The sequence below is a fragment of the Nymphalis io genome, chromosome 23 (genome assembly GCF_905147045.1).
Source record: "Nymphalis io chromosome 23, ilAglIoxx1.1, whole genome shotgun sequence".
NCBI lineage: Eukaryota > Metazoa > Arthropoda > Insecta > Lepidoptera > Nymphalidae > Nymphalis > Nymphalis io.
This window is the reverse complement of record NC_065910.1, coordinates 4,698,240-4,723,970: the sequence shown is the minus strand read 5'-3', so window position 1 is coordinate 4,723,970 and position 25,731 is coordinate 4,698,240. Positions and strand designations below refer to the sequence as shown.

The window sequence follows — 25,731 nt, the reverse complement described above, 5'->3', positions numbered from 1 at the left end:
ATTTGTTTGCTAGATAGTAACATTCATATTATTATTTGTCTGTCAAATTTTGGGCAGGTATGTATACATACTTCTGAAATTTTGTTTTTTAAATATTGTAATGTTAATCTGGCTAATAAATCAGTTGTAATTTTTGAAATACATCTATCTCCGTTGAGCTAAGTAGAAACATTTAGGGGGATTTTTTTTAATTTATAAGATTCATAGCTTTTTGTGTCGAAATAAATCACTTTTGTAGAAGAAATCTTAGTATCTACAACATTTGATGTGGAAATTTTAGTATTAATTAAAATATTATTCTCTAAAAAATGATAATTAATGGAATAATAGAGATGAGGTAAAGAAAAATATTTGTAAATTATTTCTAACAACTCTTTTTTAGTTTCTAACAAGTTTTTTGCATGGCGTCTGATTTTTTGATTTTTATTAGCAAGATTAGTCAAAGTCACTAAAGATTTTTTCCTTGTTATTTAAAGTTTTAGATAGAAGATTTTAACAAGTGTTAGTTGGGTTATTTTTATTGTATATTTTTTTTATTTGCATTTTGTAAATTTTTTAAAGAACTTTGGTTCCGCTTTAATTAGTAAATAATTGTGTAAATAATAATTTATGAATTGCAGACATTTTTCTTAATAAAAAATTAACGAATATATTTTATTTTTTATTTCGGTTTATCCACCTACATTCGAGGCTGAGCTCCCTTTTTTCTATTGTATATTGAACACGCCGAAATATCTTTTGGCATTCCTAAGGATTCGTATGCCGTGATGGCAAACGACATGATCTTCTGTTAAGTCATTATGCCTCTCCACCGCCGCAATCTACTACCTTGTGTGTGGCGCGAATACTACAATTTGCTTCGGTGCAATATCATTGTAATAATAAGAAAATATATTTATTGTATAAACGAAGCTGTTTTTATTTACTTTTTAATTCAATTTTGATAAATTCTATCAATAATCATCTATTTCGATGTTTTCGTCTCCTCTCTCTCCATTGTCCCCTGAAGGCAACATTTTTTTCCTTACCATTTCTTTTATATAAATATTCTATAGTATAGTATATGCTGTGTATGAACGTTTGAAGTACTTCTGTTTACAAATACTAAAATAGCCTCGTGCATACAAAAAGTTAGTGGTGTAATTTAAAAGTGTTTAAAAAGTGTCTTGTTATTGTTCGAGAGGGATAATTTAAACGTGCTAATGGTTTTCCCCAAATTTATGTCAAATGTCAGTAGGTGCGTCTGCGCATTTAAATATATTGTACTGGATCATAATTAACACTAGTTGTTAAGCGACCGCCATGGCGAGTGGACGCGTGTCTAGTGTTTTTATAATTTTTCTATTATCATTTTCATTAATACAATGTAAAGTATTCACACGGTGTTCGTTAACTCGCGAGTTGTTGAAATATAATTTTCCGAAGACTTTCCTTACTAATTGTGAGTTATTTCTGTTTATTTATGCTTACGTGTGATGAAGTGTATCTTATTGTTTGCCGGTCCATTGTATTGTAATTGTTGCATTGTATAATGTAACTATAAACGTGGGCTCCGAATCTGTATATATTTTCCTTGTTGATAAACTGTTCGTGAGGAAATAAAATTATAATTTTTTTATTAAATTTATTTTGAAACGAGGATAATACTTATAAAAAATGTCTTGTTGATTTCTTTGTAGGTTTTATTTGATTTGCATAATATTTATACGAGATGAAATTGTCGACTTTGATTTTAAGAAAACATATATTTTATTTAAACGTTACTCAGCTGTGTATAATAAATTACTGTTCAATTTTTAATTTGCAAAGATCATATTGTTATTTAGAAGTCTTAAGTGCTTACAATTTTTTGGTTCTCGACTTATTCGCAGATTGTGAGGCGTTGAATAATTAATTATGTTTGCTTATATATTATTAATTTAATACTTTTTATTCAGTTCTCATTCCATAATCGATATTATTTTAGTACTATATGTATATGATTAAATGTACCTTGTTCTTGTTATACTGCAATATTATTAGACTTATTCGCATTGGTTTCAATCACGTTCACACTCGCAATAATTAAGTGTAGCTATTAAACCAGACATCACCTGTTGACTGTTACTCATATAAATTGGCTTGCGAGTTTAATATTCAACTATTTAATAAATTAATATTTACGTAATACTAGTATTATATATATTCGAATATGATGTAGTATACATTTTTTATTTTATAGAATAGGTCGGACGAGCAAATGGGCCGCCAGGTGGTAAGTGGTCACCACCACCCATAGACATTAGCATTTTTAGAAATATTAACAATCGCTTACATCGCCAATGCGCCACCAACCTTGTGAACTAAGATGTTATGTCTCTCTCTGTAGACTGGCTCACGCAAACCGGAACAAAACAACACTAATTATTGCTGTTTGCCGGTAGAATAGTGCTTGTCATACCAACAGGTAAAATAGACCATTAATTTAATTTACAGTACATTTTGAACACTTATTGATAGAGCTTTATGCTCATCTGGTTAGTTACCACCCACTAATCAGATATATACCGCAAAACAGCTGTACTTGGTATTGTTATGTTCCGGTTTGAAGGGTGAATTACAGGCCCAGTCCCAAGGTTGGCGGCGCTTTGACAATCTAAATTATGATTAATATTGCATAAAGTGCAAATATGCAAAGGTATGCAAAAGGCCCATTTGCAAATCTGCCTACCTATTTGAAATAAAAAAAAAACAACTTAAATCAAGTTTATCATTTATCTGCTTAATATTATTCTAGCTATGGCCGTGAATTTGTCCGTATGGACTTAGATCTATCTTACCTTGATGTGAAATGTATATATAATATTTACTGCTGAAAATTTTAATTAAAACTATTCTAACTATAAATGTTGCTTTGAGGCTAATTTAATAAACAATGCTATCTTCTTTCGAAAGTCATAACAGTGATGGCTGTAAGAGATAAATCAGTGTTTAACTAAACAAGCGCTTAAAACGTAGTGCATACAATAAGGCGTTTCATTTCTACATATGAATTTCATTTATAAAGGGTACTTCTTATACGAGAAAAAAACTTATTTAAGGATCCACTTTAGGGAATACTTCGGGAAATACAAAAGGAATGTTTAGTGTTACAAATATAAAGTATACTTTCTATTCAATAGTATTAATATATAATTTACAAGAACGTGAAATTCACGCTTGTCACTTCAATAGCTTAAATTTAAAGCGTGTGAAACTGCGAAGCTCAGCCGCTTATATAATAATATTATATACTTAAACCTTCTCCGTAATAAACATCAATTCTGGTGTAATTTTTCTGGTGTAGTTCGTCTCCTTATCAGTATAGATATATTATTTTACTTTATTTTTTATATTAATATATAAAAATAATGGTCACATTTTCAAAGTTGCAACCTTATCTTCGTACATTGTTTAGAGTCCATAGCAACTAATTAGTGCGAGTGGAAACATTGAAACATATGTAGACTCACAAACAAATACATATATCACACACCCACTAACATAACCGCACACACACATCTAAAACGCTATGACAGGTTGCACTCTGTGGATATCCAAACGTTATATAACTTTTAAATAGGAAGTTATTTATAATTCAGATTAGTTTACATGTATCAGTATATTTCGATAGTTATTATCTGTGGACATACATCTCTGTGATACTACTCAATTTTCAACAATTTATTATTTTGTTATAGGGAATCGTAGCTAATGCATACAAAATGACTATAATAACTTATATTAACAAGCTTATGTCAGGTAAATCATAAAATCATTGAATTGTTTATATTTTTACTGAGTGGTAAGTCTTGTGAAAGCCCGTCCGGGTACCACTCGCTCGTCACATAATGTACCGTCAAACAGCTATATATACTATTGTCGTGTTCCTGTTTGAAGTGTGAGTGAGGTACAAAACATCTTAGTCCCCAAGGTTGGTGGCGTATTGGCGACGTAAGGGATGGGTAATATTTATTAGTGTCAACATATATATGCGATATCACTATTTAACATCAGGTAGAGCATACACCAGTCTGCCTACCTATTTAAATAAAAAAAATGTTATACATATAAATGCAAATTGAAAAATCTATGACAAACGATCAGACAATGGTATCAAGTGTATATTTTAATAAGAAAAGGATCCTTAAAATGTCACATAGTACATGTTACGAATATATTTGAATATATCACGAACGAAGTCGCTATACGGCTCTTTATAATTTGTAATTAATCATAAGATGCGTAAATATTCACATCCAATTAGCGAACTGATATAATTAATGTAAATAAAATGATAAGAGAGTATTCAAAATTATGGTTGTATTTGAAACGCATTTAATATCTAGAGACTAGAACAGTGAATCTTAACCTTTTTTTGTTATTGCACACTTAACGATTTCAAAATTTGGCGGCACACAAATAAACAAATAAACTTAAAAAATATTTACTTACGTTTACACACTGCGTAAAATAGATTACGAACCCAATTAAATTTTATGGATTTAAATATCTATTCCTGTTAAAATTATTTTTCTTTTTAAATCATATTATTTAATAATATTAACATAATTGTGTCTAAAATTTGGCACAATTTTAGAATTTCTCGGCACACAAAAGTGCCGCGGCACAGTGGTTGAGAATTACTGGATTAGAATGTAAAGAACTTAATTTTTTAATTTTTGTATAAGGGCGACGATGAGGGCTATGTAACGATAAAAAGTATAGGGTATATATAAGCGATTGTGTTTATATTGTTTTTTATATATATCTGAAGTTTTATTTGTCGTCTTTTAAGTTCTAAGATACTATTTTCATATTTTTATACAATTATGTATTCTAAGCTGCTAAAATTAATTTAGAAAAACTTACTACATGCGCAATGTAATTTAGCCAGTTTGAAATAACTCATAAGAATAGTGCTATGTTAAAATGTTATATTAACCAACTTAGATTGCGCGCCTTGTTATCATTGTTATTCATTATGTCGGTATAGTACTGGGCCTTTGTTTGTTCTTAATATATAATTATATGTGAAAGGAAGGAACTATTCACGAATTTTCGTATATTGTTTAATTTGTCTAGTTTATTATCCTATAATTAAAAAAACAGTGAGAATTTTTAAAATGTTAACTAACTGAAATTGGCCCTTTAACGTCTAAATTTAAAAATAGATTTACTGGTAGTAGGGCTTTGTGCAAGCTCGTCTGTTTAGAGACCACACACTCATTAGATATTCTACAGTAAAACAAAAGTTCTTGGTATTGTCGTGTTCCGGTATGAAGGGTGAGTGAGTCAGTGTAATTACAGGCACAAGGGACATAACATCTTAGTTCTCAAGTTTGGTGGCGCATTGAAGATGTAAGCGATGGTTAACATTTCTTGCAATGCCAATGTCTATGGGCGTTGGTGACCACTTACCAGCAGGGGGCCCATATGCGCGTCCGTCTACCTCTTTTATAAAAAAATGCTTAAGTAACATTCTAAATTGAGAGAATTATAGCATTAGGTACTATATATATAATACCTACTACCAAAATACCAAGGATAGTCTACCTACTAATATTACAAAGCATATTTATCTATAAATAGGCGTTAGTATGCATAATATGCAAACTTGATTAAATATCGAAGGATTCCGTGATAACTTGAACTGCTATAACTTGTACACATCCTATATAAAATTAATCATAAAATATTTCATTGGTATATTTATAAGATTTTGTGTAAATATGCGTTTTAAGATTGTTGTTAAACAAATATACCAACTTTTTTTTATTTGGTTTGTTACGAACACGTACAGTTTGAAATAGTGTCAGCAGTTACAAGGCATCGTGGACTCCGAACAGCCCCTCGATGTACTGTCTTACTATGTAGAAATGGACCACCCAACACATAGATTTTTCTTTTTATATAAAAGTAATATGTTGGTCTAAAATATTATTTTTGTTGGCTTATACAACTGTTTTGAATTATTTGTCCAAACTGAAGTTAATCCACGGTAAACACTCTCAACGGAGTACGTGCGTAGATAACATCTCTCGCTCATAATCTGCTAGGACTTTGGGAGTAACGTGAGACGTCTAGTACGTTCGTAGGTGCGGGATCCACACTTCTAACTGTGCTTCGGAAAGTTCCGAGGCAGGGTTAGAAATCTGATAGGTGAAAATAATTCTTTATTAAGCTTGAAAAAAGATGCAAATTACTTTTTTTGTAGTAAGCCCGACTCAAGATTTGAACCTGGGACCTAATAATTTACAAACAAACTAGCTAGATTAACGATAGTAAAAATAACAAATTAATCTATCCCCTTCATATAAACGAAGTTTGCGAAACTATAGTGCTTACAAGTTGTTGCATTTATTCCAGGGGTATGTTTAGTAGAGCAGGAGAGTGACAGAAACACAGCAGCTCATGTTGTTAAGACGCCGAGGAAGCAGTATTATGGATTGTTTCAAGTAAGTATTCATTGAAGCAATAATAGTACTTAAAGAAAACCCAAAACTTAAAATGTTTTGAGAAGTATAAATAAATATAATGCATGTATGTTTTAATATATATATATATATATATATATTTTATATATATATATAATAAATGTCGATAAATATCTACTCACGGTCTACAGGCTTTATTGTTTCTTTTTTCTTAGTAGCTGGGCCATTGCCTTACCTTGTTAGAAAGATAGGATATCCTATCTTATACTATATACTCCACAATACTTCAGGAATTAACAGTAGATAGAGAACGGCCTTAATTGGGAAGTGAGACTGATACGTAATCTATACTTTTAATTAACTAAACTTACCAAAGGATTCAATTTTGATTTCAAATTCAGGTAAAAACCAGATTCGCGTTAACATGTACTTAATTTTTAATTTTAATTATTCTTGTTCTCAATGATACAGATAAATATCGCAAGGAATTTAAGTCCCATGATATTCTACCACGTGAAGAGGGTCCACAAAACTATACTGGAAAAGTATTGTGAAATAAGATCGCAAATCTTTTCCATACAAGCAGGCTTAGCCCTATAGTTGGACATTTGCGTGTGAGCTGTTAATTTATTTTACGAAAAAGACTAATTTGATTATAAAGAACGTCGTTTTTTGGTAGACTATGTACAGTAGTAGACATTATCAGTAGTCCAGCCCTTGTTTAATCTGGTCTATGTAATCCGATATGACCAAATTAGAGGTCGATGTTTGGTTGAACATATTTCAATTTGTTACGCCAGACTGTCGTGATTTACAAGGTCACTTTGAAAAAACCGGACTATGGAAAATGGTAGCAGAACTCTATAGTTCGAAATTGTAATCTGACATCACCTTGGAAAGAATTTTTTGGGTTACCGAAGGTCAAAGTATGTCTGTAGTCAAAGTACTTCCAAGTATGACACTATACTAATTAATTCAGTTATTTGCTTAGTATCTTTTAGATTTGCCAACAGGGTAAATAGAAATGCCGTCATGTCACATAAAATACCTTTTAATTCCTTAATTTTATGAATATGATTTTAATTGTATAAATTAATTACAAACGTAATATAAATATTATGTGCGTTTTTGTTGGACTAATGTTGTTTGGATATGTTAAAAAAATAATTGTGGCTTCCTAGGCAGCCAGGTTGGTCTATATATTGAGAAGCGGCAGCTTATACTTTAATTTCGTTAAATTTATTTCGTAATGAATCTTCTTGATATTGGCTAAATTTTTCCAGTGTAGTATAGGTAATTAAGTTTATATTTTTTTTGTTTTTAGATAGGAAGCGAATGGTGTAAAGAAGGCCGGAAAGGCGGTAAATGCAATATCTCCTGTGAAGGTTGGTGACAAAAAGTATTTATATATTCATTTTGTTAACCTCGAAGTTTATTGAGCTTTGAATGATATATTTACTAGTATATATTTAGTAGTTTCATATTAAGATGTAAATAAATTTGATTTTGAAGATATTTTATGTATATTGCAGTTTTTACATTTATTTCGTTGTATGTATTACCTATAAGTAACAGCCTCCAGTGTCCCACTGCTGGGCTAAGGCCTCCTCTCCCTTTTTGAAGAGAAGGTACCTTATGTTTAACATAACAATACGTATTTAACTATTTGTCACTAGGCTATCTCAATAGCCCAGTGGTTAGAACAGGTAAATCTTAACCGAAAAATGCAAGTTCAAATCCGAGAAAGTACCACTGATTATTGACGACTATTTGTATATGCTTAGTTTTATTTATAATTCATCTCGTGCTTGACTATGAAGGAAAAATTCACGAGGAAACATAACCCTAAATAAACTCTAAACCTAGGACCATGTAATCCATGTAACAGGGATATTTACAGACCGTTTCAATACTTTAGGTAAAACATTAAAATAAAAGACAATTACGATTCGTTCTCGATTCAATTCCAATCCAATCTTGACTATTCACCTATACAAATCAGAACCAAACCGATATGATATTACCACATATAATGTAATGTCAAAACATAAACTAATTGTTAACTTTTATGGCATCAAAGGCTACGATTAGGCTCAAATTCGATTGCAATAAAGTGTAAATTTGTCAGTAGAATTTGCCTCCAGTTAAATTGGAAATCAATTATCATTGTTAAACTATATTTCAAAATTAAATTTTCAGCACTTCTAGATGATGACATAAAAGATGACTGCTTGTGCGCGTCCCAAGTGTTTGAAGAAGAAGGTTTCAAGTATTGGTCGAAATGGGAAGCGAGATGTAAGGGACAGCGGCTGCCCGATATTCAAAAGTAAATATTACAATCAATTATTTAATTGTTATAAAATCAAAATAGTTCTTATTCGAAGACTTGCACAAGTATAAGCTTAACGTAGTATAATAATTTATGTGTTTCCACTTTAATTGTAAGCGCACAAAACATTATTATTACAAATAGTATGTTATTTTTGAAAAAATCGAACGCATCTTTGTATTATGTATACAGTATCTCGCTACTTTTTTTATTTTATCTTCCTTACGGTTGCCTGGCCACAGATCGCTGTCTTCAGGGATGAGATTGCCTCTTCTAAATCTATCTGGACGTTATTCTATATATAGGTTTCATTTCTGAGCAATAAAGTATATGTATTGCATTCATATTCTTTCTGGTCTGATTTCTACAAGTGCTCTCTTAATTTTCTGAGTCTCATAATCCGATGATACCGGAAACAGTTCAAGCAAATTTCAAAAGCTTTACGTGTTTTCCAAGACAGAGGAGTGTATATACCAACGTAAAATTCTAAGGGTCGCTAGTTTATAATAAGTCTAGACAAATAGTCAAAAAACTATGACCGGAGCATTTAGTTTAAAATGAAACGCATATATTTTCTATGTTTTATAATATTTTATGTTAGGTTGAGTTAGTGTGTTTATAACTGAACTATTTATAATTTTTCGAAAGTCAAGATTATTTTTAGACGTAAACCAAACTTTTTATTTTCAGATGCCCAGACTGGCAGTATCCTAGAGCGTCTCCTGATAGACTTAAAAGAACAACTAGGGGGTCTAGTTTAAGATTATCGTTTAAGCCTTATGATGAATTCCTTAAATCAGAAAGGTTAAATCAATTGTAGGTGTAATTTATTATTTAATATTCGCAAATATATAGTTAAGTCTAATGAAAAGTTTTATTTTGTTTTAATTATCTCTATCTACATATTATAAAACAATGTGTGCATGTATGTGTGTATATATACCCATGTGTGCGTCGGTCTGTCACGATCAACACAAAAACTACTGAACGCATTTTAATACGGTTTTCAATGGACGGAATAGTTATTAATGAGAAAAGATAAAGTGTATGTAAGATTTTGTGTAGATTGGCTGAAATATGACGATGATTGTTAATAATGTCGAAAAAAATATGCCGACTGGAAGCCTTACTAGTGTCCCCATGAAATCAAATAAACTTATATGTGTAACGATATAAAAGTTTTGTGTGGACCCTTGTTCTAGCTATCTATAACTATACGCTAAATATTTTCATAACAAAATTTAACACTAATATATTAATAAAGTTAAAAATTAATTTATCAATTTATATAATCATAATCGAAGGGCCGGTTGGCGTGGTTGGTAGATACTTGCCTTTCACGCCGAAGGTTGTGGGTTCGAATCCCACCTAGGACAGACATTTGTATGCATGAGCATGTCTGTTTGTCCTGAGTATGGGTGTAATTATTTATATAAGTATGTATTTACAAAAGAAAAGTAGTATATGTAGTATATCAGTCTGGTTTCCAAAGTACAAGCTTTGCTTAGCTTGGGATCGGATGTCCGTGTGTGAATATCCCAGGATATTATTATTATAATACAAACATTGTTTATTTCAAGTGTAATTAAAAAATATATGAATCACGAATAATATTCAAAAATCATTTAAAACGCTAATCAATTCTATAAATAACAATAAAGCAAAATAGTGTGAATATGTTTATCTTAAAAAGAAATTGTGAAATTTGTTAAATGTGCGTTTAACAAATCTCAACAAATATCAACAAATTTAAATTGTTTTTGCTCATGTTGAAAATTTACTCATTATTATTGCATTTTTTAATTTCACATTAAAACTATGGAACAAGTGTGTTTAATCCGAGAATACCGATGACCCTTTAATTAGAATCTGGCTGAAATTATTCCTTGAATACGACCAAAAACTATAATTATACCCAATAGAACTTTGCTAAGTGATTTACCTTACAATGGAGCGTCTTTATTAAACCCGTAAACTACTGGAAGACACGCTCTTATGACTCTGAAAATTGTTCAAAGACGGAATATTGAAAAATTCCTTTGAAACTAGAAAAAGAGATTCTTTAAAACTTAATATCGTTTCATTAAAAGATTCTCATTTTCAATAATAAAAAAATTACATGGCAATAGTTTTTTCCCAATGTTATTTTTTTTACTCTATAAATTACTTTCATTATGCTTTTTCATTTCTTTTTTAGTACAAGAAAAACAGCTGTTTTGTGATAATGTAAAGCGATTCAAAGGTGCCTACGAGCCTTCAGACTTATATCAATGTTTTTCATTCGAAATGATTAATAAATTGATAGTGTAATTTAAATTATAAACAATAGTATTGTAATTGAAAATATTGTTAACGAAATGATTTGCTTTTATAATATTGTATGGTCGATAATTATCCAGTATTGCTTTAAAAAGACAAAGAGTGTTTTTATCTAATAATAATAATAATAATTTCCTCCAGACCGATTTCGGCCACGGCGGCCAATCTCAAGAGAGATTAGCCAACTACGCAGGAAATATTATATTCCCTAACTCTTATAATCCGATGGGACGGCAATTTGACACGACCGGAAAGAGTTCAACACGACTAACAGCTTTACGTGCTTTCCGAGGCACGGGAATGTACACAGTTCCGACTTCCAGACTCCGGCTGCTACTGAGAATTTTGTGATAGAAAAACCCATTAATTTTTTATTGTCCCGACCTGGGAATTGAACCCAGGACCTCCGGGCCTGCACCCTTACATCAAGCCACTAGACCAACGAGGCAGTCAATTTTTTTATGTAATAGGTAGGTGAACGGGCAAATATGCCACCTGATGATAAGTTGTCACTACCGCCCATTAGCATTGACACTGCAAAATAATTAACCATTTCTTACATTGCCCATATGCCTCTTGTGCTTGTAATTATTCTGGCTCAGTCAACATTCAAATCGGAATACGACAATACTAAGTATTGCTGTTTGACGGTAGAATATCTGATGAGTGGGAAGTATCTACCCAGATGGGCTTGCACAAAACCCTACCACAAAGTAACATTAATAAGAGAAAAAAGAAATGAGATAATTTGGAGGATAATTCTTTGAAGATAAATGCATGGAATCACTTATAATCACTAAAATTATCGATAGTTTTGCCAAAAAACGAACACTACATATGATACTGCAATAAAAGGTGTGTGAAATTCTTTGTTAGGTGGTTTCAATTTATATTACATTAAAACAATGACGAGTTTGCTATTTTATGATTATAATTAAAAAATATAATTATTTAAATAAATAATAAAATTTGCCCAAAAAAATATATAGAAAATATAAGTGAGGAGATACTTCAGAACAAACATTATTTAATATTATATTTAATTTTCCACGAGGAGCACCATTAAATCTTGCAAAATTTAGATGTGAGTAAAGTCATGCAAGGTCACGTCCATAAGTACGGTTTGTCTAATAAAATGACCGTTTACACGATATCGGAAGGAATATAAAAAAAACCTTTTTTGACTAGTTTAAATTGTTTTAACATGAAATGTAATGAATATTTAATATTGACATAAAAAAATGGTCTGTGTGCATATTTGAAATCTCCAATATTCGCCTACTTCTTATATATCTTTTCTGTATAAAAATTTTGTTAAGTTGAATGGGAGCTTAATTAACCCCCAGCGAAATTGGATCGGCTTCGATGAAAATGGCGGCAGTGAACGGAATCACGCATAAAGACTTCACGTGACGACGTGTTGGATGAAATTGGTTTACTATCTATATCGACCTTTGTCACGACTTGTAAGCTAAATAAATTTTCAAGAAAACTCATATATCTGATGTGTTTAAGTCATCTTAATAAATAAATATAAATGTTTCTGGGTCTGTTTTGTGTGTTCTTAAATTAATCATCCGATTGAGACGATCAGTTTGATGAGCTGTTCTGTGTATGATCGTGAACGCCTGCGAAGATAAACAAGATCTATGGATAGTTGGTTCTAAACTTGACTTCCAGGGACTTTTTATCGTAATAATTTATTAAAATTTAAACATTAGGAACAGGCTACATAATAATAACTAACAACGAAGGATGTAAATAATAAAACTATTAATTAGATTACAATTTCGACAAACTTTAGTATGGTATGTTGCAGAGTTCTTAGCTTGTTTGTGAAACCTGGCATATAACGTTTAACATTGCCGTAGACTAATAGTAGTTAGCAAAGATTCCTCAAGGTCATCTTCAAGCTTTGTACGAAACTTTACACAATGTTTGCGTTAATTAAACATCACTGACGTCAGCTTAGGAATAACCTCCAAACCTTCTCCTCAAAAAGAGGAGAGGAGGCCTTTAGCCCAGCAGTGGGACATTCACAGGCTGTTACGGACGTCAGCTTGGTAAAGAAGATATGTCAGTGATATGCTTAAGAAATAATTTATAAAAACAATTTAAATATAGTATTAGTTTTTTTATATATAAAATAATAAAAATAATATTTTATTTTTCAGTTGCTATTACTAGAAACATGTCTCCTGCTCATGAAACTTGAAAGGATTGTATAGATGTATAAACATCTTAGCTCGCGGTGATTGTAGGAGCTCACTTAGAGTTCGAGCGTCAGATGACGTCAGATTAAGATTTGTTATTAAGCGCGTTAACGTGTGCGTGAGATCGGTACATGACTCACACGTTTACACATCAATTCTCGTGAGTACCTTGGCACTCACACCATTTTAAATTTTTATTTATTTGCATTTGCTACTCCTGCCTCCACTGAATTTCGAGTCCACAGTTTTTTTTTAATATTATTTGTCATAGTGCGGATTTAATCTATAACATAACTTTCATATACATATTAATTTAATATTCGTTAGTTACCATTAATTTTTCTTTCTCTGAGTATGACCAAATAAGGCATATATGGTTTTAATGATGATATATATATTTATATTCAAACGATAAGTAGAAACGATATAGTGTGAATGATTGTAAGCGACCGTTGTTTTCCTGTTTATTCATTTAGTAATCCCTTACACAGCTTTCAAGTTTACGCTCTTTTGCGGTCGTTTCGTTAATTCCTTATTTGGTTAGACTACTTTTTGTTTTCGACCTCGAAATTTTATTATGTGTATCTCTTTTTTTTTTTAATTAATACTGTTTTATAATGACAAATATTTATGTATTGTGCCGCATTTCTAGCGGATAAGATGAAATAATGTGTAATGAAATATAATAAGTCAAGTATAAAAGTTTGTTTTAGTCAGTATATTATATAATATATGTAAAAATGGTACTATTTCTTCTTAAGGATAGAGGTTTGAAGTTCATTTCACCGCACTATATATACATACATAGATACACTTGTGTGTATGTAATCATCTAATAATTGTTGTATTTTTCGTAAGTCCATTAGTCCTGCGCCTGAACTCTTTCCAGTTGTGTCGGATTGCCGTCCCATCGGATTATGAGAGTTAGGGAATAGAGAGTGCACCTGTGTTTGCGCACACACTTGCGCAGTTTAATATCTCCTGCGTAGTCGGCTAATCTCTCTTGAGATCGATCGCCGTGGTCTGGAGGACATTATTATTAATTAGCCATCGGGCTGACCTGGCGTTTGAATCAAAGACCTTGGGATTTGGGGCCATATATCTATCCACTAGATCAACAAGGCAGTTAACACTTCTAAATATAAATCAAAAGTTGAAATTATTTACTATTTACCAATTTTTCATATATAAAATAAACTTTTGGACGTTCAATCGAAAGAGCTTATAAATAATAACATAATACCGTGTTTCGATCTGGCTCGTTGCCGGAATAGCTCGCTTGTACTGTACATAAAGGTCGTATACAGCGGTGACGGAATTACGTTGTAACCGAACCGAATCAATTTGTGTTCCGTTTGTTTATTTCACACCTTGTAGGTTGTGCTGAATATGATGTTTATTAATAAGGCTGAGATGGCCCAGTGGAAAGGACACACGAATCTCATTTCTATGTTAAATCTAACTAAGAGACTAAATAAAATACTGCAATGTCCACTACACTTTTTCCTTCACAAATTTAAAAATGAAAATTTTATGTTCACACGAGAATTGCAGCTTACTTTAAGCAAATATCGGTGATTGCAAGATGTAAATACAATCGCCGGCCGTTCCCAGCGGTGAGACAATATCATATAGGAACGTCTTTGAAAATCACCCTTCTAAGATACAGAGTATCTAATGCGTAGAGAAATCAGAATTTATAAATTAACATTATAATTGAAATAAGTGTATGTCTTCATATTGTAGATATGTACTTTATGTCTATTTTCACTTGTGGGCTTAGTTATACGACAAGAAATGTTGATTATTTGATGATATATTTGCGACATTACTTTTGATATAAATAACATCATTTCTTTAAATTATTATTAATAATAATAATAATAAATAACTTTATTCACCAAAAAGAAACAAAGACAAAAAAATTACTCACGTTCATACCTTATACGCGCACATACATAACATAGAAACAAGCTCGCGTAGTAATATTAACAATATATAACACAATGAACAATATGAGCTAATAGTAATTATTTAAAAAGTTTAAGAACGACTGCTCCCTGCACCTGTTTCTCAGCAGTAACATAAAACAATACAGGATTTACAAGAAGTATTTTCTAAATTGTGTTCAGGCACAACTTATTAAAGAAATAGTAATGCATAATGTATAATATTGCATAAGTAAAATAATATATAAATTGTATAGTGATTTAATAATTAATTTAATATTAAAATACCAAGCGTTCTCTAGGCTTAAGTTAATCTGTTATTGCTTGTTACCCAAGAGCTCTCGAGCACAATATCTGGAGCTGGTCCTCTAGGATATAAGGACTTGTTATACTTTATGTAAGACATATCAAGATGCAGTCTTAGTTGCATTATAGCCTTTATCTCAAACGTATTAAGAGCTATTAATATCTTAAAATGCTGCCAATAACAATAAACGGGGTATTTGCAAAGTTATAGAAATTTGGGGTTAGTCTTGCTTTAGTTTCAGACTGTTCGAAGATGTGGCCAGTAATATGGTTATTGTAAAATACACGAGTATTAATTAATTGTAGAAGACTTATTCTATATAAGACAACTAGATACTCTATATTCTACATTATAATATGATATATTTATTCTAGATTATTGATACTCAGCCTTTTCGGTGAATAAGCCTTAAGTGTAATAGAAACTTTCTCTGAGTCATATTTTAAGCACATCATCAAGCACAAGGCCACACGTCCACATCCGTGGTAGCCTTGGCGTTTGCGATGTAGCGGATAAGTTGCAGGAAAGCCGTCTGCGTTGGTTTGGCCACATTAGCCGCAGACCACCAGACTATGTCGGGAACCGATGCCTGGACTTTGTTGTTGAAGGCCCTAGATCCCGCGGCAGGCCCAAGAAGCGCTGGCTCGATGTTGTGAGGGACGATATGAGAGAGCACGATCTCACTGAGGAGGACGCTTTAGATCGGGCAAAGTGGAGGCGTAGATGCAGGAAAGCGGACCCTGGTTACAAGGGCGGGAAAACGCTAGGCAGAAGAGGAGAAGAAGGCCAAATTATCCGTTTCATTTATAGCATCATCACATATGTATTTTCATTTTATTTGATACGAGTATTTGGTGTAAAATACCATGATTTATTAGATTACATTGAAATTCAGTGGTTTCAAAATAAACAGTATATTTTACAAGTGTAATTTTCCTCCGGATCCCAGAGGAAATCCTGTCTTACTCACTGTTTGAAATTTCAAATTTGATGCCTTTAACAAGTCGGAAAGTTTTTGAGTGACCCGATTTTGCTTTTTGTAGCAATTGTTGCTGTCATAGAACTTCCTTAATTACTAGAATGGAAAGAATTCACTCTTCGAGTTTTGAGAATTTTGTTAATTTAATTTAATTATGGAATATATTTTTAAATTGATGCAAAAAAAACTGTTTTGATAGGTTCATAATTGAGTTATTGGTGCAATTTTATCTTAAACTCAATGTAAACGAAGTTATATGAAAGTTTTATGATATGTTTCACAAAAAACGTATTATATTTATTAAAATACTACAGACTTCTTTGATACGGTCGAGATAATAGGAGACGAAGTATGTATCGCTGTTTTTTGTGGGTATTAGTCCCATATATCCCCTCAATCAAAAGGAGATAAAAAGGGACCTCGATTGCACTTAGCTGAATCATAAATTTATGAATTCCTTTGTCTTCCTACCACGTCATGTGGTGTTATGTGAGTTACTCCAACAATCAAAGAACAACTGACTTTATTGTTTTTTCTCTTCTGTCTTCGACTCCAACGTAGTATTAAGTAAATCTACAATACAAACAAAATAACTATGTTATTAATTTAGCTTTATACTGAATTAATTTGTTTCATGTATTACAGTTACTTGATAACAGTAAAAGTAGAAAAGAAAATACCTCGAGATAAGAACCGGCACAGAATATTTTCTTGTTAAATTTTACATATTTATTACTTTGAAAAATTTTAAAAAATATCCAGAACACAATCGAGTATTTTTTAAAATATTTTTGGAAATTTAAGACGGTAAAACAGTACTCATTATATAGATTGCGGAGTAAAAACACAAGTAACAAGATTCAATTTTCATATTTCAGTAGCTCGGTTGCACCGCAGCGAATGTAACGGCTATGCCGACTGCCAAACGCGTGATAAAACTACTCGAGGCTGGAATATAGAAATCTTAAGAGACGACAATGTTTTATTATATAAAAAGAAGTCCTTGCGAAATTATATCGATATAATAATTCCTATTATAGCAAATTATTTATCGTGATTCTTTTCAATGTACTGATAAAATATAACTTGAAAGTTTATTTAAGATGATTAACAAACAGTTTGTATAGTTAGTAGTAACATTCGTATGTTTTGGTAAATCTTTATCGAGAGTAGCGATGTATTAAGGTACTAGAAATATGAGCTATTTGTATTCGATCAACTGGCAATTTTATAAAAAGAAATTGTAATAACTTTAATTTTCAAGAAAGATTATCGTACAAAGACAAAGGTACAATATAGTGTTTATTTCAGGCGTGTCTGTATACTCCATAGTTCCTTTAAATTACAAGTAGAGCAATATTACTTTGTATACGTGTCTGAAAGATGATTGATTATATAAATAATTTATACTGGCTTTTTCTTTGTAATGCCTAAGGGAAAAAACTAAGCCAATACACATAAAACTTATGCGAGAAGGTTTTATTATATAATATTATTTTATAAGTAGCTTCGCTTTTCAGTTCCGCCCGCTTTAAATTTAGACTATTGACGTGACAGGCATGAGTTTCATGTTCTTGTACACAATGTATTATTATTAAATCCGATTATGTGTAACTTATTAATATTTTAATAAATAGTTAATATTTTAGTTAATAATAAAATGTTATACTCCATGGATATTCGTAGTCCTTTCGTCACCCAATATTACTTTAGTGTAAAAGCCAGTGTGCAATTTAGAACTTTATTCCGTACACGGAAAGTTCATTCCAAATTCATTGACACAACTTTTGTTCTAAGTCTGAAAATGCGTCGCCTTGAGAATGGCAAGTCAAAATTAAAGTGACCTCCCTCCCTCTTGTACTCTTCATAGAAATAACGAATTTTAGAACACATTCTGAGATTTCATGGACCTTATGTAACTGGTGTTGAGGATGTTCTTGCGTTTCAACTGGTACTTAAGCAAATATTAACCGTTCAGTTTTATGTAACTATTACTATATGCTCCCTAATAAAGTAATATAGCTGTCTCTGGTCTCAAATTAACCGTATCAGTTATTTTATTTTTAAAAATACTCAAAAAAAAAATTAAAGCATTATTTGTGTCGCAGATATCATTAAAAAGGCCTTGTTAAATTATTCCTAAAAATCTGTGTACATTGTGCTACTGTGTGCCATTTAAAGAAGAAAGAAATTAAAAAAAGTTATTATAATTAAGCAGATAGATTTTTGCAAAAGAATAATATAAATGCGTAAAAACTAAAAGAAGAAATAAAATGAAAACATTAAATAATTATGTTAAGCTATAGATTGATATATACTAGACTTTAATGTAAATCTTACAAAAAGAAAATAAAAAATACAGTAAATATGAATAAATTCACTTACAACATTACATTAATCTTTTTATGTTAGTTTCTGCAACATTGGCATCATCACAGTAGGTAAACCACTCAGTATTAGATAATTGTGAGACATATAAAACTGACTTTCAGTGTTACCAGTTAATATTAAAGTTAAAATAAAAATAAAAACAAAAAACAGTATTTATGGTATTACTTGTGGTACGGCTTTGTGCAAGCTTGTCTGAGTAGGAACCACCCACTTATCAGATATTCTACCGCAAAACAGTAGTACTTGGTATTGTTGTGTTCCGGTTTGCAGGGCGAGTGAGCCAGTGTAATTACCGGCACAAGGGACATAACATCTTAATTCCCAAGGTTGGTGACGCATTGGCGATGTAAGCGATGATTAACATTTCTTACAATGCCAATGTCTATGGGCGTTGGTGACCACTTACCATCAGGTGGACCACATGCTTGTCCGCCTACCTATAATATAAAAAAAGTAGAAATAAGTTTTTTATATTATTGAACGTGTTAGTGATTATTAGATCATAAAGGTGAATTGTCACTAAATGTATTTGAGTATTATTTAAATGATTTTCAACAATAAAAACTAGTCAAACTCATTTATGGAAGTTTATTGAAATTTTATTCAAACGACAGAGGTCCCAAAGTTATCCATAACTTATCTTTTAGAACTTTGCCGAAGTAAATTACGCCTCGTTATGATGCGATGGCCGCTCTTTATTAGCTTTTTGGCATTATTAATGACGTTTGCCAGTTGAAGGGACTGATAATGATTAGAAAGTAAAAATTTGAAATTCCATGAAATATTAACCAAGCACAAGAATATTTAAATGTATTTTTTTATTACTTGACAGTACAGTAACAGCCTGTTAATGTCCCACTGCTGGGTTAAGGCCTCTCCCTTTTGAGGAGAAGGTTTGGAGCTTATTCCACCACGCTGCTCCAATGCGGGTCGGTAGAATACACATATGGCAGAATTTCAACGAAATTAGACACATGTAGGTTTCCTCACGATGCTTTCCTTCACCGTCAAGCATGAGAAGAATTATAAACACAAATTAAGCACATGAAAATCGGTTAAGATTCACGCGTTCTAACCACTAGGCCATCTCGGCTTTTGATTACTTTGATGATACAAAATAAATATAATTCGTTGTGAAAATAAAATTCATGTTTTAATAACGGACAAAGGATATGAAATCGGTATAAGCATATATTAATTTTTATTTATTTTATTTATTTAAACAATAAATACGATAGGAACTACATTAGTATAAAACTGTGTCGTAGCTACTATCGCCCTCCAATTCGACAGCATATTTGTTTATTATTTGTTCATTATAAACATAACAATCAAATATCATTTAATTTAGTAACACAATATTTTTTATATATAATTCTTAAATATATAAATACTACTAATAATTACTAGCTGAGCCCGCGATTTTACAAGCGTGGAATTCAGAAATAAAATAAAGCCTATTTTATTTCTGGATAAAGTAGCTTTCTAATGCTGTAAATTCCAAATAATACAATTGAACACATTGAACAAATCACAAGTTAAGCCTATAGTGAATTAATTGTTTAATATGTTGAATTAACTTTCTGTTGACCAACAAAATGGCGGTTATCAGTTAGCGGAAATTTAGCGGGCTTTTTTTTTAATAACTCCGTTGTACACAACACAACGGGAACAAGAATTCTCTTAACTATATAATATTTTTATAAATGTAAGTAGCTGCGCTTTGCTTTTGCCTGCTGTTAATGTAGATTATTTACTTGACAGCTTGAATTTCATGATCTTGTATGTATATAAAAAGATTTACGTTTGATTTTTATTTAAAATCACGATTTAATAGTTACTTATGCATTCATTAATTCGTAAATATTTTTCACTAGAAACAATCGATTACTTTGTTTAATAATTTTCTTACGGAAAAATTTGACGCTTCTAATAACCGGAACAAAATAATACTAAGTACAGCTGTTAGGCAGTAGAATATCCGACAGGGGGGTACTTACTCAAACGTCCTTGAACAAAGTCCACCAAGTGAATCATCTACAATCACCATCTTCCGTCCAGGATCATCCCAGGCTGAAGTCGGAGCATTCCGATCCAGTCAATCCGATGATCTTATAAATAAAATAAGTACATATAAAATAAATGTCGTTTTATTAGGAAATATCGATACATTTGTGATATTAAGTCAGTACTTCAACTTTTGCTTAGCACCACACAAATTTTACAGATAACAATACAAATATTGCTATAGAGATGTTAAATCCACTCATTCATGTACATTATCGTGGTTTTTTTACTCTAAATATCTTTCTAATTATGAATATTTATGAGTATATTACTAGTATATTCATAAATATTCTGGCTTCGCACGATAGGAATAAGAGTCTAATGTAGTAAATAAAACCTTTATATTAAAGAACAAACACAATAAAACAACTGTTTTTTTGACTCAGAATCTTTGCTGGCATATGCAGAACTCGCCGCTAAAGTTGCATCACAATATGATGAACAGCTTAGAAACGCATAGAAAAATTCATTTTTAATTTTATTATAAATTAAAATAATATTTGGTTGTAAAAACAAAGGAACTATTAGTCCTTTTTTATTTATTGATTTTAATATTTTAATTGAAATTACTATATTCTAAGTTAATATGAACAGCTCTTATAAGTTTCTTAGAATATTCTTGTAGGATAATATATTTATTTTTAGTGTTCAGACTGCCAAGCATTCTTTGTTATTGCTTCGTACGTCACAATGGGGGTCGAATGAGGCGAAGCCACATTTTCATATAGAACATTTTTGTATACAGAAATTATTTATATTATTTTGTTGAAAAACTAGATTATTTTTCAATAATATATGTTATAAATAACCTATTATGATAAGTTTTTGTATTAAATATGATGATGTAACTTTATAATATTAATGTAATATTATCACTATGTCTTTTGTCTTACTTATCAATCTATGTATGTATTAATTACAAGAGAGGTATCCTGCCGAGACCCTACTCATACGTAGCCTTGCGGCGTACTGTCAAAACTAATCAAAGATATTAAGATGTATTCATAGAAAACCTATATAACTTAAAAACGTTGCTCAGCCGATGTATAGTTAAACATGAAAAGAGACAAATTTGGTCTCTTTTCATCATTATTAGTTTGACATTCGAAAGAAGGGGACACAACATTACTTAACTAATTTCCCGCTAAAAATGTTTAAAAGAACGGCCGTTAGTATTTATTGCACATCATTTACAAAAAATATAAAAGAACAGACCTTATCACTTACAGTGATTACTTCCAGGCAACCTTTCGTATTAGTCTCCTAAAATATAATAAATTTAAGTAAAGTAACAAGTACAATAAAATCAAAATTTACTCTATTAAAATTTACAAGAACTTTTAAATTGTTATTTTATATAATTAAATTAAAAGTAAATCTGGTTTAGAATGTATGTTCTATCAAAAATAACCCGCAAGAAATTCAGTGTATAGGTGTGAACTTAAAATATTTTGTTTGTAGAATTATTTTTATTCCTAAATATTTATCTATCAATATTTATTCAGAGCAGATAGCGTAGTCAATTATCTTAAGCACTCAATTGTGGCACACGATAAATCATCTCCACACATAGGAGGAAAATAACAATAGAAATATTATGAGATTTATGGCGTTCAGCTCACTCGCCATGATCCTGAATTATTCTTTCTATTCCTGATTAAATTCACCACGAAAACTTTACAAGGAATTATATTTTTTTGTAAACAATTTTATTTATTTATACTTATATTCATCATCCCTTTTCGCGTCCACTGCTGGACATAGGTCTCTCCAATGGCACGCCACTGAGCTCGATTTTCAGCTCTTAATCTCCAACCGCTGCCAGCCACCTTGCGTATATCGTCACTCCACCTACCTGGAGGGCGTCCTACGCTACGTTTGCCAAGGCGTGGTCTCCACTCCAGAACGCGTCTACTCCAACGGTCGTCGGTTCTGCGACATATGTGTCCAGCCCACTGCCACTTCAGCTTACTAATCATTTGGGCTATGTCGTTAACCTTGGTTCTCTGTCGGATCACCACATTTGGGATTCGATCCTTCAGAGAAACTCCGAGCATAGCCCTCTCCATAGCTCGCTGAGTGACCTTAAAATGGTGGACCAAACGCACTGTCAGTGTCCACGTCTCGGCTCCGTAGGTAAGACGCACTCGTTGAAGACTTTAGTCTTCAAGCATTGCGGTATCCGTGACGAAAAGACTTGACCGAGTATTCTACACACTGCCCAGCCTAGCTGTACTCTTCTTCGTGCCTCCCTCTCAAAGTTGTTTCGACCCAACTGCAAAGTTTGCCCAAGGTACACATACTCCTGAACAACTTCGAGAACTCCGTTAAGAGCTATTGGTTCCGGACTGACTTATATTGTATAACACAAATATTTAAAAAATATACAAAACATGGATACAACCTAATTATGAGCAGCATACAACTTTGGCGATCTAATCGCTATATAACGATCTCTTCCAGGCGTAAAGATTTTTTGATTATTCATAGAATATGAGATAGGTGGTACATGTAATAATTATAAATAAAAAAACATTATTTCACTTTTGTCAGAGCTGCAAGAGTAAAAATATAATTTAACGAATTTCTCTCATAATTTCTCTATCGAATAGTGAAAAATTTATTAAAGTCATATCATCATCATCAAGTACATACACATGTAAATCAATATCTTTACGAAGAGGTTTCATTAAAATATTGAAAATATATTTTGTTTGAGAAATTGTAGATTTCGTCCTGTGTAAGTTATACGCTTGTAGTTTTTTATTTAAATATTTTGTTGATTCTTTATGTGGTGATAATTAAAAATATATTTAATTGATCTATTTATAAAGAAAGACTCAACAACATAAGGATCAAATAAAATTAAAGTCTATTCGTAATCGCATTTATTTATTATTTTTAATTTGATTGGTTCCGAATTATTGTTACTTAATTTACTTTACATTTTTATCTTGAACTTCAAATAGGAATTGGATATATAGCCTTTAAATGACTGAATGAATGAAATGAATGAATGTTTAGACTTAGGTCTCCTCCTCGTTTTTATAGGAAGCGTAGGCACTTATATCACCAGGTTGCTCTATAGTGTTTTGATGGATACGCATGTGGGATGTATTCGTCTGGTACATATATTAACCATATTTTTATTCAACACCCTACACGAGTCAAATATGCACAAATTAAGCCCATGAAAATTCAGAGGTTGTCTGGCTTGAACCCGCAATCTTTGGCTAAGATTCACGTGCTCTAACCACCGGGCTATTAAGCTGTAATACCGTTTATTAAAAATATTTAACATCAAATAATAAAAAGACTTTTTTAAATTAGGATTTGTATTATTGTAAAAACAATTGATTATGAAACAGAGAATAATAAAGGATGACCCTAATTATTCAAGTACAAGATTTCTTTTTATCTTATTTCTAAAGATGAAAGTATGTAACAGAGGGTACCTTATTAATTAAGGCTTCATCAAAACATGCCCATAGGGCGTAATTATTAAAATCAAAGCATATTTTTAAACATTATCTATGAGTTTTTTTGCTAATTCCTTATAAAAAAAACCTCGTTATATTTTTATAGAATTTAAAAGTCTGTCGTGTCTTTGTTAAAAATATTGTGTACGATGTAATTTTATATAAGAAAATATAAAATCAGTTCAAAAACTGACTTAATATTATTTTGGTTGATGAAAATTTCATACTAAATTGAGGTCCACGCTTTAAGGTTAAAGTTTTTATCTTTCATATTTATAAAATATTTAAGAATTTTTTACAAAGTTCTCATACTCTTTTATTTAGTAATTTATAAATTATTTATAAAATAAATACTGCGAAGAATTATCTCGCAGTAATTCTTAGTACAAAATTTTGAACTGACTTGCAGTCATCATTGATTTAATAAGCTATACATAAAAAGCTTTTTGAGCTTTGATGAGAATTACCACCAGATGGCAGCACGAGGACTTATCAGTAACTGGCGGTAAGGCTTTGTGCAAGCTCGTCTGGGTAGGTACCATCCACTCATTAGATTCATTCATTCTACCGCAAAACGGCAGTACTTGGTATTGTTGTGTTTCGGTTTGAAGGGTGAGTGAGCCAGTGTAATTACAGGCACAAGGGACATAACATCTTAGTTCACGAGGTTGGTGGTGCATTAGCGATTTAAGCGATGGTTAACATTTCTTGCGATGCCAATGTCTATGGGCAATGGTGACCACTTACCAACAGGTAGTACATATGCTCATCCGCCTAACTAAAAAAAACTAGCCGTCGTCTTCTTAAGGGTCGTCGGAACAGGACATGCGACGTCTCCACATCATCATGCATCGAGGCTCAACATAACCTCCACCTAAACTTGGAAAGTCAAAATATTCACTTTCAAAAGTATTACTCGATACTAAATCAAAAAAAAAAAAAAACAAACAATAAAGTAAAAAAATATATATCCTTATATTAAAATGTCTTGTTAGTACAATTTAACTTAATATTCTGATTGAAATTATTATGATACCCGGTCTATAATCTAAGCCCTGTCTATCTCAAAAATATCGAGAAATATATCAAAGAGGTGTCAATCTTGTATTAATAAAGCAATTACGGTACTAAAAACACTTGTTTTTTCCCACGTGTCTTTTTGTAATTTTTTCGAACAATCCATGAAGATGATTGCTACGGTACAGTTATTTGAAAAAGTAACATTATGATTGGTTATATTTTT

At 31.5% G+C, this 25,731-nt stretch overlaps 2 protein-coding genes across 2 annotated transcripts in view; one reads left to right on the top strand and one right to left on the bottom strand.

Annotated features, from left to right (window-relative positions):
• LOC126777626 (slit homolog 3 protein) overlaps positions 1–9,659 on the top strand; it is a 114,841-nt gene extending 105,182 nt beyond the window's left edge. The window contains exons 13-17 of the mRNA XM_050500724.1: positions 1,373–1,441; positions 6,388–6,476; positions 7,780–7,840; positions 8,655–8,781; positions 9,475–9,659. Coding sequence (XP_050356681.1) covers positions 1,373–1,441; positions 6,388–6,476; positions 7,780–7,840; positions 8,655–8,781; positions 9,475–9,604 — 476 coding nt within the window. The 3' untranslated portion in view covers positions 9,605–9,659. The remainder of the gene's footprint in view (positions 1–1,372; positions 1,442–6,387; positions 6,477–7,779; positions 7,841–8,654; positions 8,782–9,474) is intronic.
• LOC126777711 (lysozyme-like) overlaps positions 1–25,731 on the bottom strand; it is a 127,400-nt gene that overhangs the window by 58,993 nt on the left and 42,676 nt on the right. The gene's annotated exons all lie outside the window — the stretch shown is intronic.